This window comes from Triturus cristatus, chromosome 7 (assembly GCF_964204655.1).
Source record: "Triturus cristatus chromosome 7, aTriCri1.1, whole genome shotgun sequence".
Taxonomy (NCBI): domain Eukaryota; kingdom Metazoa; phylum Chordata; class Amphibia; order Caudata; family Salamandridae; genus Triturus; species Triturus cristatus.
The window spans coordinates 629,342,632-629,360,268 of NC_140590.1; the positions used below are offsets into that span (position 1 = coordinate 629,342,632).

General features: G+C 45.3%; 1 protein-coding gene across 1 annotated transcript in view; it reads left to right on the forward strand.

Annotated features, from left to right (window-relative positions):
* The window catches only part of PECAM1 (platelet and endothelial cell adhesion molecule 1), a 435,744-nt gene that overhangs the window by 40,550 nt on the left and 377,557 nt on the right, over positions 1–17,637 (forward strand). Inside the window, exon 3 of the mRNA XM_085617241.1 lies at positions 9,412–9,699. Coding sequence (XP_085473367.1) covers positions 9,412–9,699 — 288 coding nt within the window. The remainder of the gene's footprint in view (positions 1–9,411; positions 9,700–17,637) is intronic.

Here is a 17,637-nt window from a genome sequence, read left to right on the forward strand (position 1 = left end):
AGCATCATCATTGGCAACTGCTCCTCTTTCAAATCACGTCTTACAGAGATCAACCAAGAGATGAACGATCATAAAGAATACCTTACGAAGCAGAAGATCAACCAACTACAGAAAGATGTGAAACGCTTCGACAAAGAGAAAATCTACCTCTATACGAAGGAGGTTTATGTTTTTCAGAATGCAGATACATCAGACGATGCCAGCAGTAACCACTCTACAGGTTCAAACTCAACTAGCAGAGACTCAAGTTACGACAACAGGCAACAAAGACACAGAGGCGGATACCGACATCAACAACCTCCTGAACTATTTCAAGGCTTTCCAGGCCATCCTTTCCAACCCCCACTATACCAAGGACCATGGATGGGACCACAACCCATGTGGAATGGCCCGGCAAGACACAACCCACTTATACCACAATACCAACAATTCCAGAACCCCCCTTTTTTCAACAGAGGGAGGGGCAGAGGAAGAGGCAGAAGAAGAGGAGGACCCAAGAACGTCCACTGGCAGGACCAGGAACAGATGGTCCTGAGGAGCAAAACAGTGAGACCCTAGTTGTCAACCTCTTCTCTAGGCCTTTGGCGGAGGATGAGCAGAGCCTCTTGGAGAAGGGCCTTGGCTTCGTCCCCACACCTAAGGAGGATAACTTTAGACTTCACCAGGAACTCCAACAATTTTTCAGGTAAGTGCACCTAAAAGCATTTTTCCATGACAAACCTGAGACCCTAGTGGTAGGAACTGGCCTCAAGAATAAGTCCAGATTCACTCCGAATGCTGCTATGACACCCAATGAAGTATTGACGTTCGAACTGGCTATCCTCAAAGAAGTGAACAACATCACCACCAACCACCACTTTGATAACCTCTCCAAAGAGGAGAGGCAAGTACTAAAGAACATCGCTGATGACACCACAATCATTCTGAAACCAGCAGATAATGGTGGTGCTATAGTCATACAGTACAAAGAAACATACGATGCTGAGTGCCTGCGCAAACTTGCTGACAACAGATACCACCAACTAATACAAGAAGATCCCACGAGACGTTTGACAACCAGAGTACAAAGCCTGATCGTTGAAGCTGAATCTGAGGATTGGATCACACGTGATGAAGCAGTATTCCTCACCAAAAACGGTCCCCGCATCCCGTATTTCTACTGTCTCCCCAAGATTCACAAGGGGGTAAGCCCCCCTCTTGGATGCCCTATCGTATCAGGCATCGACTCCTTACTTGAACCCTTGAGTAAGTTCTGTGACTTCTTCTTACGACCCTTGGTTACCAGCACTCTCACATACTTAGAGACACCACTGAGGTTTTGAACCTGATACAACAGTTTGAGTCACCAGAGTCAATTGACCTACTAGTCACTTTAGACGTTGAAGCCCTGTATACCAATATACCCCAGGACGCCACCTTAACAGTCCTTGAGCAGGCTCTTCAAGACCTTGATCCCTGGCCCTACATCACCCCCATAACTTTCATCTGCAACTGTGCTACTATCGCCCTGAAAGAGAACTTCTTTGCTTTTGATAACAAACTGTACCACCAGATACAAGGTACTAGTATGGGTAGTACCTTCGCGCCGAGTCTGGCCTGTCTCTACATGGCTCACTTCGAGAAGGAACACGTTAGGAAATCGACTAACCCTTTTGAGAACAATATCCTACAATGGCGGCGTTACATCGATTACATCCTAATTGTTTGGAAAGGGTGTGAAGAGGACTACCTTTGATTTTGCGATTGGATTAATACCATCAACCCCTTCCCAAAATTTACAGGCACCATGTCAATTCCTTTTCTGGACCTCCTGATCTCCCTTAATCAGGGTTCCTTGATGACAACGAATTACAAAAAACCCACAGATAGGAACAGTCTCCTCCTATATCAAAGTCACCACCCAAAAGCCCTGAGGGATAATCTTCCAGTTGGACAATTTTTACGCCTGCGAAGAAATTGCAACACACTCAGCGAATAGGAAATTCAAGCCAGTGCCCTCACAAAGAACCTCACTGCGAGAATGTATCCTAATAAAATCATCAAACTAGCTCGAAAAAGGGCTAGGAACAACCATAGAGATGCACTTCTGGAAATCAAAGAAACAAACACAACCAGTACACTTACATGCGTGACTTCTTTCACTCCCAATTCAAACAAAATTCAGAAGATTGTGAAAAAACACTGGAAGATACTGGAGACAGGCTCCTTGACCCAGGTCCTCCACCACTTTTTGCGTTTAAACGCACACAGAATCTCAAGGATATTTTGGTACACACCCGTCCCAAAACTACCATCCGGCCTCAACCCACATTTTTGACATTACCTCCAGTAATAGGCCATTTCCCATGTGGCTCCTGCACAGTTTGCCCACAAACTAAATCATCTAAGGAGCTAGACTTGGGACTCATGAGACCATGGCAGCAAAGACGCCATACCAACTGTAACTCTAAAAACTGTGTATACTTAATCACATGCTCCTGTGGATATAAATATATAAGCATGACAGCAAGACCAGTGAAAATCCGCATTGGTGAGCACAAGAGTACAATCCATTGCAAAAGAACAGCAACCCACTTACAAAGCCACTTTCTGGAAAACAATCACCCTCCAGAGAGTCTACAATGGACTGTCATAGAACAGAATCCGCTGTGGACACCGTCAGCCCTGTTCAGGAATGAACAGCTTTGGGTGTTCAGACTCAAGAGTAACGTTAACGGTCTGAATGATGAGATACCGTGGAATGACTTGTCATCATAGGCACCACGTGTACCTATTCTCACAGAAACTACATCTATTTTTTTCCCACACTCTCTACATATCGCAGAGTTTTACATGATCCGTGTGCGTTCTGTATTGAGGTTGTTTTTCTTCCAACTATATCCCGACCTTTGTGTATATATACAGTAGAGCGTGACACCGTTATCCATGGATAGTCACTTGCGCATCCGTGCTATGACCCATGCGTTGTGACAGTACATAGCGCACACACCACTGACATCTCCTAGGTATCCGCGTATGGGGGATATACTATATGCCTACACTAGGTGCCCTAACTTAGCAATCTCACACATACACGTTTCAGACCTGTATATGGATTGGCCTACCTTATAACTGATTGCCACTATTTTGTTACGTGGTGCCTCTCTTCTTAAACACCCTGTGATAACACAGTTTCAGTTAGTGGTCTCACGCTTTGCCACTTCTAAGTACCTCCACAGTTGGCCGTTATCTACGTGCCTGTCTTTGTGCTGCCAGAATAACCGCTTTCTAATTAGGCAACAACACCTTTTCAACACCCAGCCCCCGTGAGGGGGTTTCAATTTATAGCATGAATGGTATTTGCCAGCATCTTCCTGTACATAATCACAAAGTTATTCCTTTCGTAATGCCTGATCTTGGCATTTACCACAATAATACACACATTCCAAGATGGCCGCCGCTTTGCGAAGGCAGCTGCTACACCATCTACCATTGCCCCCGCCCCCTAACGTCCACCTCATCGCGTCTCTTAGCAATGATGAGACACAATATATGCCGCTATCCTCCCGCTTGTAAGTCACCGGCGGCCCTGGAGGAAGAACAGGTTTCCAGGTTTCATAAGAGGGGCGAGACGTAAGTTTTTCTTACCGCTGCTGCCAGCTTTCCAAGAAATCAGGTAACACGCAACACGCATGGCATTCTTTCCGCCTGCACTAATTTCAGCGTGTTCCCCTTTTTTTTCCTTTCCCTCGTTGTGTCTGTTTCATTTTGCAGTTTCCCCTTCTCACCAGACGGCTACCGCCGAAGCAGCCCTTCTCCATAACAGGGAGGGTATGACCTACTGTTTTTTCATATCCTGATTCATTTCAGATTGTACCGCCACCTGGTATTTACCTGCATAACGGGGAGGAGATATAAGACTGTTTTTACAATTCTGTTGCTCTCTAGGTTGTATCGCCTTCTGTTTTTAACCTGCACTTTCTTTTTGAATATAGCGCCATATCGTAAGAAACATGCATGATACAACTAATGAACACTGCGTATAAACTTCTGCTGTCCTCCCCTCACGGGTATTAGCTCCTTCTCCTCGCGTATCCTGTGAGCTCAAGCAAACTCCACCACAGACTTCGATCGTACGGCACTTCTGGAGCTGCAGCGAGGGTCATACTTGCTGCTACACCAGTTTGCCACATTATTCTACGTATTAGTCTCATTCCGCATAGCGTCCATCTTTACCATTATGCTTTACCTACAGATGGTAGGATCTCCGTTATCCAGTTCCAGAAGTGAACCAGATAGCTCCACTTGATTTAATTCCCCACCTCTCTCCCACTGTTCCATTGCCTAAGTTAAGCATTTTTATCGATCACACGAGAATATGCTTACTCACCACACCTGGTAATGTGACTCTAGCATTGGTCCTTACCTTCACTCTCTCTTCACTGCATGTTTAGGTTCTAAACATACGGAGTGATGCATGTAGTGTTGATGATGTTGCCCTCACTATGACATGACTCATACCATGTTTTTTTTCCTCCCTCTCCCTCTTTGTCTCCGTTAGGTTCAGAGTAAAGGACACGAATAAGACGTGCCCACTTACAGTATCTATTACACTCACCTGACATATGGTAATAAGGGAATATACGGTGTCTTCCTCCCTGATTCCCTTCTTTTCCTTTTTCTTTACCACAGGCCTGATGAAGCGCTAAGGGATCCTTTAGGGACCAAGGGAAGCGCGAAACATGTCGACCACCCATCACTCACTAAATAGCTCTTTCTAGATTCACATACGGGTTGAGAGCAGCGGGAGAACATCTTTTAGTCCCCCCTCTCATTTCTGCGCTATCTGCGCCTCCATCCCTGTTTCATTTTCACCTGACCCAGAGGACCTACGAATAAATTTACAAGGGTACCAACGGGCCATTTTATTGTCACTCACTATCCCCCACTTAACCCACACACACACATGCACAACTGCGGCGACTCCTAAAAAGATTTCCAACAGAGTGCCCTCCAGTAGGGCCCGTGAGGGACAGCAGCGCCACCCCCACGAGGAGCAGTACCCAATGATGATGCTTTGCACCCGCAAGGGTGTGTGAGGGCACAACTACTACCCGCGCAGGAGTACCACTCCCCCACCCTATACACACTCCAAGCCTGTCTTCGGAGACACCCATCCCGAGTCGCAGTACCTACCTGCACTGTTATAGCTCTTACTCGATCTCCCTTTAGGAACTGATACCACCCATAGTGTCTATGCATAGCCTCTTGGAGCATCGGTACAGGACCTTTTTCCAAACTGCTCCATGTCCCCCATCTTACATTGTGATTATATATACTCACACCGTGTCATGATCCATTTGGTAGTAGATGGGGTGTGGGCATGGGCTCTACATTACTTTGTTCCAGCTCAACATTGGCTGCAGGAGGTCATAAACACTTTAGACTATCGACTTGTGCTCTGTCCCCTGACTAGCTGTCCCAATTCTGTTGTGCTTCGTGGAGCTCGGCTATCAGCAGTCACAAAAGTTGCACACTTGCAGAGGAGACTTGTCGTGCACCGTATATGTTGACTAGATGTTTATTGCACATAGAACATTATATTACATTAAATCAACCACGAGAGAGGTTTTTTTATACAGCATGCATCCTGAATTTATATATTTAAAGGCACTCTCATATGTGATGATGAAGAATAAAGAAGCTCAGTGAAATAAAATATTGGTCTAGGATCAATCAATTTGATCAAGTGAGGATTTTGGGATTGATCCAAGGTTTTCTGTTTTCACGTTGTGCAATTAGGCCCCAAGAAGGGTAGCACTTTCTCTATGGTTGCATGAGGTTACAGCGTGGGTGGCAGGCAGAAGTCACATGAAGGCTTAGTTTGTTTTGGGCTTCATATTCCAGGAAGACCTAGAGCTGAGCCTGAGTGAGGGACCTGGCTCGAGCTTGGCTCATATTTTCTGTGGCTTCTCAACCTCTATGCAGGTGTAAGTTTAATGAATTTAGCGTTACGTAACTCAGTGAGTGCTGCGTAAGTTACTAACTCTCAGTGTGTGCAGCAAATTAATTAGATTCAGAGTCCTAATCAGTAGTGGCTAGCTTCAATAGAAACCAGCATTTGCAATGCAATAGGTCTCGCATTTGTTAAAGTTTGAGCTGTTTGCGTTGAAAATATCAATGTTTTTTACTTTTGTTTTTTATTTGCAGTAGCTTTATTATATTTACATAGCACTCTTGATAATGGTATAAAAAAAAGCATTAACAAATGCAAGACATATTGATTGGAAATGCAATTGGTCTCGCATTGGTTGGAGTTGGACATATTGGCTTATAAATGCCAATGTTTTTTACCGAGCCATGTTGCAGGGTGCAGTACCATTGTGGCCAATTGGACCTCTTTTAGCCACATATGGTACTGCACCCTGGAAAAAACATTGTAAATCCACCCAGCCCATATTGCATTACATGCAAGACAGTGCCACGAGTACATTCAAATACGTATGTCCATATATACAATTAGTAGCTTTGAAATGTGACAAAAGAATTATTATAATCATTCCAGATTAGGTTGTACTCTTTGTGGAGCTGATGAAGGTACATTTATATAAGGTCTCATATAAATGTGAGATGTGCTAGTGAGTAAAGTAACCACTGCCAGCCTTGCTTAGGACCAAGAGTGTGATCTGCTTTAAGAAATTAGTGCTCAGAGGCTGTAATTAAAACTTAGGGAGTAACAACACATGTAACAGGGGGTGCCCTCATGGGAGGTTACAAGAAGAGACAAGGCAGTACTCAGGATGGACTACAATGCCTATTGACCAATAAAAAGCCACCATTTACAAAGGACAAGGACAGGAGCCAATTAGAAAGACGGGCAGAAAGTGGGCAGAGCTTTATGCCCATATCCTGAATACAGCATGTCTCGAAGAGACAGCGCAAGCGCTGCCTGGGCGAGACCTAAAAAGTGGGGCATGAAGATGCTACTCACCATAAACACGAGGAGCTGGAGCACGGCTGCAGACTAGTGCTGATATCCTGCTATTGCAGGATTCAGCCTAGCCCCCACTCTCCCGCTGTAGACAGCACAAGCTGGTGCAGTGGCAAATAAATAAAATCACATTCAAATGCCATTTTATTTATTTGTGTTTGCCTGCTGCACTCTCAGCAGGCACGGCAATGCTCCTCCGCTCCTGAGAAGGAGATGGCCCTGGCCCTAATCTGAGCATGACTATACAAAAACTCGTAGGCAGGGGAGTGGTTGGGCTGGCCGGGGGGGTGGCATGTGGTGAGGAGGGCAACATGATGCGCAGTGGTACTCAGTGACCACTTGTGAGCAGAGGCCTCAGAAGGGAGGTGGGTTCAAGTAGGTTACATTTCCGGGGACGCTGGCCCAATCCCTCAGGGTGAGTGACTGTCCTCAGTGAGAAAGGTGATTATTTGTGGTCACTTACTGCTCCCTTAATGAAAACCTCAGACTGCAATGTCTCAGAGGCTGGACCCTGTGCCTCACTTGCTGCAGCCACTCCCTCTGCAAGGGCCTCTGGGGGCTGTGAAGGTCGTCGTTGTGTGAGGCGGTGGGTGCTCCATTCGGTGCCCCTCAGTAAAGCCCTCAAGGCGCAGACGTGTTAATTGTATAATATCACGGCATGTAAAATGATGGAAGGATGAGGAATTAGGGCAGTGACAGCAAGAGATGTTCTAGAGCTGTACATTTCCCAAAAGAGGTGTAATTTATTATATTTGTTTACATAGACTTCATAGCTAGGTTTAATCCTGTTAAAATGTCACTCAAAGTGTCACACATTCGGCAATGGAATGTCACACATAAGGAATTTGAAAAGTTGGCAGCTATGCTCACATGTTTGTCCTATTGGCCAGGAGCTGATATGGTCTCTCCTGGAAGTAAATCCTCTAGTTTGGCCTCCCTTTCCTGTGTCCTGCTAGTAATCAGCTCCCAGCAGCTGTGTTTAGTAGGAACACTGCTGAGCAGAAGTAGGGTGACCAACCGTCCGTAAATCTCACGGACTGACCGTTATTTGGGCCTCTTGTCCATTGTCCGTGAGGAATTATTTCACACACGCATTTTGTTGGTAATTTCAGACATTGGAGTGAGCTGCCCCCTGCCAGCAGCCTGAGACTCCTGTAACTCTCACTGCAGGGGCCAGCTTACGCTCCTGCTGTGATCAGTGGCCTGCAGCAGCCCCTCTCCTACCTGGCACAGACTGCTACCGCCCATTATCATTCTGTGTGTCGGCCTAATTATCACATACAGAATGATAATGGGCTTCCCTGTGCAGGGACAGCATTTGCTGGGCCTCCTCCTGCCAGAGCCCAGGGCAGGGCAAACTGCTTTTGTCAACAGGGCTCCTGTCAGCTCACCAGGTGCCAAGCCCTGGGGAGGTGGAGGTTTCATTTCGGCGCATGTTACCCAGGTGCATCCCTTGTTAGCCTCTTAACCTCTTCAATGCCCGTGACGAGCTGGTCTCGTCATGGGCCGCGGTTGCGCTGTGCCCATGACGAGACCAGCTCGTCATAAACCCCGCCCGCTAATGAAACGGCCGGCACAGGGCGGGGAAAGGGGCGGGCACTGAAGGGGTTAAATTGTCACACAAGCAGTGATAATGGTGCAAATACAATTGTTCTTTATTGTTTATTTCTTTTGCTCCAATAGTGCAAAGTTTCTGCATTTGTGCTGTTTTTATCATCATGTCCCCACCCCCCTTTTCTCCCCAAGCCCCTTTAGCTTTTACACATCACATCCCCTTGGGATGATTGATCTGATCGGGTGTTTTTTTTCAATGGGGGAGAGGGGGAATGTAAGATCTGAGAAGCCTTCGGCTTTGATCTTTTTCTTCATTTCTTTTGTTTTTATTATGCAAATGCAGGTGTTTCAGTTTCACTCGCACACACAACAGATGCAGTGCAAGGTTGTCTCAACCTAATATACATTTATTTTGACTTGTACTTGTGTTGATTGTCTATTTACTCATGTCATATTGCCCGACCTCCTCTGATGTGTCTGTAAAACTTACCTTTTGTCGCAAATGTTTGTCCCGAATTCTGATCTTCTGTCCTGAATTTTTGTCCTGAATTCTGACCTTCTGTCCTGAATTTTTACACTCACTGTCCTGAATTTGCACCCATGCCAGCTGGTCACCCTAGAGCCCAACTCTTCCTATGACTGAAGACGAACAGGAGAGAAGCGGGGCCCGCTTGTATCCAGGCATGCTTATCTCATGCACCATTAATATGCACAGTACCTGGGCCGTGCACCATTAAGCAGAGCCGGTGTGTGCTTTTCTAGTGGTAACAGACTGATCAAGTACAGCTGTGCAATCTCGCCGATAGCTTGCAGTGTGTTGCTGTTCCACAGAACATCCGTGCGTGTGAGCTATTAATCTGACATCTCATTTTTATTTCACTGCACAGTATTTACCATCAATAACATCGTGCTGAGTGCCTCACCCTCCAGTGAGGTCAGAAGGGGCACGGGGATCAACCTGACCTGCAGCGTGGACATCATCCAGAGCTCTCCCGTCCAGATCCAGTATTATTTCTATAAAGAGGACAGCCTGATCTACAACGTCACTTCCGTGTCTGCGAGAGCTGTGTACTCCATAGTCCCTGCTCAAGTCTCGCACTCTGGGTTCTACAAGTGCGGCGTGAATGCAGACAGCAAGCAGAGGAGCAGCAAGGAACTAACACTCACAGTCACAGGTAGGTCAGCTACTGCCGGTCACATGATGACAGAATGCTTACAACAGGAAGAGACACTATAATCTATTCAACGAGCAATGTTGTGGTCATTATGACAAACCTGATTTTTTATGATATTGAGGTACATGCTTATATCTTCATACCCGTAGTCTTACATCCAGGCATGCCAGATGCCACTGCACCTTTTTTGAAGTTAAGAAAAATGTCTTCCAGTCAGAGAAAAGGAAAATATGGGAGCTTCATGATCTTCTGACATATGGTGCTCTCCTTCCCTCTCCCTCGCGATGGCGCAGAATTTTGCAGCCAAGCACCACACACTCACACTATTGCCTCATTGTGCAAGGCTGTATGCGTGAGTCTAGCATAGGTTTTGTACTGGAATGGTTTCCTTCCAGTACAAAATAGCAAGTCTACACAACTTTTCAAACTTTTCCTACTTTGTATTTGTGCTGTACAGTGCAGCACACTGCTTTCAATAACTTTCAGACTACTTTCCAAGCCCAAACAAGTTTTGCACTGGAAATTAAATCACTAAAAAATATTCTGTGCTGGGTTGCCTCACTTTTGTGACACAAACACATATCAAACTGTTAGTAAAACCAGCGGTGGCTCCTCCGCAATGTCGGAGGGGATTGCCACACTGCCTGGCTCTGAGCCAGCAAATGAAAAATAAAAAAAAATTCTAGCATCTTTTGTATTTTTCATTTGCCAGCTCTGAGCCAGCTTGTGCACAGAGGGGTCGGGGCATGGGGAGGAGGAGGGCTATGAGCACTCCCTAAGTGCCCATATGTGTTTGGCCGGCAGAGTCATGCTGACCAAAACATAAATGCGCACTTAGGTTTCTCCAGCCCAGCTACATTGAACAGACAGGCTGGAGAAACCCCTGCAGACTCCCTGGTCTGAGCAGAGCGTCCACTCAGGCCAATCCCCATGCAACTCTCATAGTATGAGAGCAGCGTGGGGATTGCACAGGGAGTCCGTGATGCTGCTCCAGTGCTTGCTGGGACCAGGAAGGATGAGGCGCAATGCGGGAGGGGGGCGGCAGCTCGAGGTAAGTGTTTTCTTTTTTTTATTACCCCCACACGTGCTCCCCTCCAATGCTCCCCTGTACCCCCTCCACCAGGCCCACCACCTCTTCATTGTGGCGACCGCCTCTGAGTAAAATTGGCCCCAAGTGTTATACCCTGGTTAGCCTACTTTTCATTAATAAACAGCGTCTAAAACTGCCATTTTCAGCATGAGACAGGACACTAAAAAAAGTGAAGGGATAGAGGAGTAGTGCTTCATACCCACTCCTATCCCTTCTGACGTCTCTCCCTGCATATATCAGCTCATCCAATCAGATAGCATGAACCTCTGACTTTGGCTAATGTCAAATGCATAAAGCCTACATTCTCCAAGTAACTGTGAACAAATCTATTTTTTCCTTTAGATATTTTTATTTCTAAGTATTTTGTTTTGGCAAATGTCTTTAATGTATAGTCCATATTAGGAGCCCTTGTAATTTTGATGTAAACTTTAACCAAACAACAGAGATAGAATAAATATAAAGATTCCAGGCCCTTATTTACAGAAATTTGACATAGGACAGCGCAACAAGTCATCTTGCTGCGCTGCCCTAAGCCAAAGCGAAAGGAAAGAAATGCACTGTATTCATGCAATACGGTGCGTTCCTTCCTTTCTCCCTGCGCTGGATCCGTTTTGACTGTCTAGCGCCGAAGCAGGCGCCCTTGCACCATGGTGCAAGGGTGCCTGTGTTGACGGCAGGATTGTTTTTGTGCAGGAAGGGGCGCCAATACAGAGAGGCATTTTCCTTCTTTCTCTGTGTGCTGCATAATGCAGCACACATAGAGAGAGGAAAGAACAAGAAATAAAGACAAATTTTCTTGTTGCGCCTCACCGCGGGAGGCGTAAGGAATTGGCACTTCCCCAGGTTGCTCTTGTAAATCTGGGGTAGCGTCAAAATCGATGGGTGTTGCGTGGGAAAACCCACTGCAATGCCCATGGAACACCTCCCGAGCACAGAGTAGGGCAGAGTAGGGCAACGCAGCAATTTGCGCTGCCTTGCCTTACTCCATTTCTATGAGGCATCCAAAGCCACGCATGGAACTTTGGGTGGCCTCATAAATATGATTCTGTAATCTGCGCCGCAGGAGCGTCACATGAAGCGCAGGGGGCTCGTAAATAAGCCCCACGGTTTATACATTCTAGGGCATCCAATTTATTTTGACTTATTATTACTTTGCCCATTCATGGCAAATCATTGTAATCTACACGGACAGAAGGGCAAAAGGTCACCCCCTTCATCCACTACTCGTAATGTCAATCACATACTTCTCTGTCCATTGGTTCACTGTCCTGGTCAGCCATGACAGTTGTTTTCTTTTCATGGGCATTTCATTTGAAGAACAGTGGTATGAGTCTGCAAAGGGGAGGCATGCAGTGCACGTATGATTGATGGCAGTCTCGGACACAGACCTCCTCAACAGCACTGGCAGCCCACATGACACCTCATCTGTGGCACACCTGAGCGAGCGCGGGGACAGCCTACAGCTCTGCCGTGTACTTCGTTTGCTGTTTAATGGTGTAATGGCGCCCACCTGCACCGAAGGGGGTCCAGGCACTCGCTGTCATTGTAATTATGCTGCATATAATGCATACACTAGCTCTGTAACTTACGAGGTAGTGTATAATTTCCAGATTGCGCATCTCCGAAACATAGCGTGGCCATTAATGCTCATCGCTTCTCCTTTGCACCCAGGGCACCTGAGTTTTGTTACCGTCTGTGGCCTCTGAGACCCGTTACTGCCTTGGGTCAGTGTTCTACTTGCTTCTGCATGTGAGTGTTTGTGCATTTGTTTGTGTGTGAAGTGCTTTGTCTTTATGTGAACAGAGATGTATGACCTATGCCAGTGTGGACATTGATAATGTGTGCATGTGTGCACACACTTTCCAAAAGTCAAACCTTTTGGCTTAGTCAGTGCTTGTTTTCACTGTTTATATCACTTATATTCATTATTTGTTTTCCTCCTTCCGCCACTCAATATTTGCTTTAAAAATACTGATTGTTTATTTCATTTGACTAGTTGCAATTCACATAAATACTTCATAGCATGCTAGAACTGTACATGGGAGGGCACTGTGCCCAGGAACCAAACAATATCAATTATTTATCAAGTAAATAGATAAGCTACTCACTGGCAATGACCTATACATATTGTTCACCAAGGGGTGGATTTAATTAAGGCTTACATGTGACCCAAACAATTTGAGGATACTCACATCTCAAATGCACTTATATTTACATTGGCCTTTGAAGACGTTTTTCAAGAAGAGAGCGACGCTTCTTCACAATGACGGTGGAGCGTCGTCCCACTGGCCCAGAGCCAACAGCTGAAAAAATAAAATTATATTTTACTATAGTTTTATTTTTCAGCTGATGGCTCTGAGCCAGTGTGTGAAGGGAGGGGCTGGGCCATGGGAAAAGGAGTAGTGGTAGATGAGCATTTTTAAGTGTGCATGCCAGTTTGGCTGGCCGTCTTAGGCCGACAAACCTGACATGCGCACTTATATTTCTCCAACCCAGCTGTATTGCACAGTCGGGTAGGAGAAACAGCACAGACTCTCTGTGCCTGAGCAAGCGTTAATCCAGCCTGTTCAGGCCAATCCCCACGCTGCTCTCATCCTTGAGAGCAGCGTGGGGATAGGATGAAGAGCCCAATGTCAAAGGGACTGCTGGGACCAGGAACAGAGGAGCGCGAGGTAGCCGGCAGCATCAGGTACATCTTGTTTTTTCTTATAATCACCCCCCCTGCCGTGCTCCCCCCGTGCGCATCCTGGTGGGCCTCTTTCTCCCTCCGCACTCTCTCCACCCGCCTCACAGGTCTTTACCTGTATGGTCCGCCACTGCCTTAGAGTAATAACTATAGCATGTTTTATACAGTGTTTCATCTGACATTTCAAAGCTCTGTAAACAAAAAAGTTATTATTACGCAATTTAATTTTGATCAATTTCCTAAGTGTGAAAGGGTGGAATTGTGAATTTTCCTTGCCTTGATGGGTTAACACTTGGGATCCCAGCAGCAAGCTGTTAACTCTCTGAGCCATCATTCTGGCATAAATGTTAGCAAACCAACATGTAGAGAAATATCATATGAGGGAATAAGTGTGAACTCACAGAATGATATACAGAAATGAACCTACCTTTTGCATGTAAGTGGCCAGTCTCTCATTCCCTATGCTGTCTACGTCCACTTAGACTGTAAACATAGCCGAAAGAACTAGAAAGTCATGAATTTATTAGGAGACAGAATTAAAAATTTCCTAGCAATTTTAAAGGAAAGTTTCAATTCTATTGAGGACCCAAAGGTGAGGATTATGCACTTGACTTTCTTCTTTATTCTCCATCAGTCTTTATAAACCAAACAGATACTAATTACATTTCCCATGAACCCAGGGAAATTAAGAACAAACAGTCTGTCCAATCCGGTGTCTTTTATTCCCTGAAGAGATATAAATGATTCCTATACCTCCTCTGTCTTTGCACAACCGCCGCCATGAATTTCGTCAACGGCCCATTATTCAGTCTTCTGCTCATTTCCTGTTAAATATAATTATTCTGTCAATAAAGCATACCAAAATGTTTATCCCTGTCAGATATCTGAAGATAAGCATGGTAATCTGAACCTCATTTTCTAAGCATCATAAATAGATTACTTACTCCACAATGACAATTGTTAGGATGAAGTAGATTGCATGTTGTGTGTAAAGAATGAGGGTGGTTGACAGAATCTAAATCTGTGAGGAGGGATAATCCCTGCCTCCTTGTCCTTAATAGAACTGAATCTTTCCTTTACGATTTCTAAGAAAATGTTCATTCTGTGTCATGACAGGAGACGAGGATTATGTATAATCAAAGCTGATTTACCACCACCGAGGCAATGTCCATAATGGGTTTAAAGTAAAACCTTTAAATATGGAATCAGAGGACCAATTTGCAGAATTAATTATGTCCTCGAGCCTCACGCCTACAGAGAAGGCCTTACACGTCATGGTGCCTCTCACTGGATGGGCACCAAAAATAGTGGTGTTAATGTTGGCTTCCTTCATTACCCATTGAAGCTATCTGGCAATTGTAGGCGAAGAGAGAGCTAAGAAGGGTTTTCTAATTGAAATGAGTAGTTGGTGTTCACCCATTGGCCTAACCTCATCGGTCATCATCTCTTACATCAGACACTCTCCTATACGAGACAATACACAACAACATTGATAAACTTGCAGACATTCTTTCCTAGACAGGCATTTGTTCTGTGGCCAGGACAGAAATATATTCAGCACATTGTTCATGTGCCAAGGTTAACATTATCTTGGTTCTAGGGGAAGTGAGAGGTTAATGCCTCTGAGAAGTTTCCGTACAAACAGATGCTCTACCACCTCCCAGGTGGAAAACCTGCTGAGATGGCAAACCTAAAGTTATTTACTGACCTATAAGCCAAGCCCTGGAGGACTAATTCAGAGAGAAAGTTTAGAATGTGAACGATGCTTGACCCCACAGAAACATGGTTTTTGTGCATACACCAACCCAAGCATCATTATAATGCCAATTTATATTTTTTAGTGGTACTATCAACCCATGCTTTATGGATAAGTTCTTCAGCCTGTTCCGAAAGCTCTGGGACTTTCCATTTAATCCTGTACTCCGCCACGGCATCAGTTGCAGTTAGCCCTCCAGACAAAGATGATGTGGCAATCCCTCTGGTTTCCTCAAAACGTAATAAAAGTTGAGTAGGGAGATTGTAGAATCTCCTGGAAAGTTTCAGATGAACTTGAAACCTCACTTGAGATCTCCATATTGGGGTGATTATCGCTATGTACACTTTTTGGCACCTGATCTGTGCAGGAGTTCTTGCAATCATGGTGAAGGGAGGGAAGGAATTGCCCTTCTCCTGTTGCCAATCCTGAAGAAAATCATCTGTCGCCACCAGCTGAAGTATCATGGAATTTGATGACCTGGCCAAGATACAAAAAGGTCCACCGTGCATTGGCCCCATATTTTGTTGATTGTGTTGAACACTCCTATTAGTAGCCTCCACCTGCTTGAGTGCTTGAGTCTAAGTTCCACATTCTTGAGTCCTTGAGCTACCTCGAGTTCCCCTTGCCCCCGGAAGCTATTCTGCTGTCACTGAGACTTGATTGCTTGAGAAAAATTGCCAAAAGTCTTTCACTACGTCTGGGAGAACCATTAATCAAGTGCCCCCTAATGATTTACATATCTCACTGCTGAAATATTGTCCACCTTCAGAAAGATACAACATTGGGCCTTTTTCCAGTCCAACCTTTGCTGGAGAAGGATTCAGCCAGAAGCTCTAGAGAGTTAATGCGGAGCTGGTGCTCTTGGTCCAACCAGCTTCCTCCTGTAGTTGATTCTCCACATCTAATGCCGCATACTGATATCCAACTTGATAATGATGTCTGGGTCCGATCCATAAATGGCTCTCCTGTTCCAAGCCTCCATGTGAGTGAGGCACCATTTGATTTCTTCCTTGGCATCCACTTAGAGTGGGACCTGTTCAGAGTACGTAAGACCTTTCAGTAAATATGAGGCTCTGTAGTGCAGCGGGCCTGGGAAGATTGCATAGATTAAGAAGGATTGTAACCCCACTATCCACGCCACCTGACTCAGGGATGATTTTGGCTGGGCTAGAGTATTTCTTAAAACCTAGTGAATCTTAGACATCTTCTTCTGCAGGATGCTCAAAGTAGCCTGTACGGATTCTATAACAAAGCCCAAGAAGTTAATTGTCTGTGAGGGTTGAAATTGATGATTTCTTGTTGATGACAAACCACAAGCCCTCGAGGAGAGAGGTGGTATGCGTGGCGGGTTCTGAAAAGGTCCTAGAACTAGTCCATACAGAGGATGTCATCCAGGTTAACGATTAGTTAGATAGCTTGTCTTCTGAGGAATTCCTTTGCGGTTTTGAGAACATTTCTAACACACAATGGTGCTGATAAAAGGCTGAAAGTAAGAGTTGTAAACTGAAATAGCTGTTGTCTTCCGATGAATTGCAGGAATCTGATCTGTGGTGAGGACTTTTTATAGGGATCGAAAGTTAAACATCTTTCAAATGTATGCAAACCATCCAGTCCCCAGCACGAAGGATGTCCTGCAGAAGATAGATGCCCTCCATCTTGAAGTGTCGTATCTGAGCCATTTGCTGAAATTTTGTAGGTTTATCACCAATCTGAAACCTTTGTACTTGTTCTTCACGAGGAAGAAGTTGTTGACAAACCTTCTAGGATTTAAGAAGGACCTTCTGATTGCACTTTTTGCCACCAGAACCAAACCTCTTGGTCGATGAGCTTAGAGTGCACCTCAGAGCATATTGGTGGATGGGTCTCGAGTTGGATGTGAACTTTGTTAGCCTGCCTCCCACCAGAACCGGTGCCAAAGGGGATGCACTTACAGTTGTATTCATTGGCGTTGAATATGTCTCTTGACAGGCCTCTGCTGTTGTGCATTGTGTCAGATCCTCACAAGGGAAAGAAACCACTAATGCTCGACTGGCAATACCCTCCTCTAGAGTACTGACTTCGCTGATAGGTATTGTTGAAGAGATGGCCAGCTGAACACTCCCTTTCTCTTTTTTTCCTGGGGAAAACTTTAGTGGCAAACACTTTTTTAATGGACGCTTCGGCCTTGTCCAAGGAGATAAAAGTGGAAAAGAATTTTCCAAGTTCTTTTATGACAGGGTCCCCAAAGAGGCCTTCCCAAGTGACAGCACCTGCCTCTGTAGAGTCAAGATCCCCCAACTTGGGGTCCACTTTGATTATCAGAGATCTGCAATTAGTATTTCCAAGGAAGATTTTTGCTCATTGAGACCACTCGGAAAGGTTCTCAGGTTGATCAGGGAGGCAGATCGGGTAGCTACTTCTTCAGTC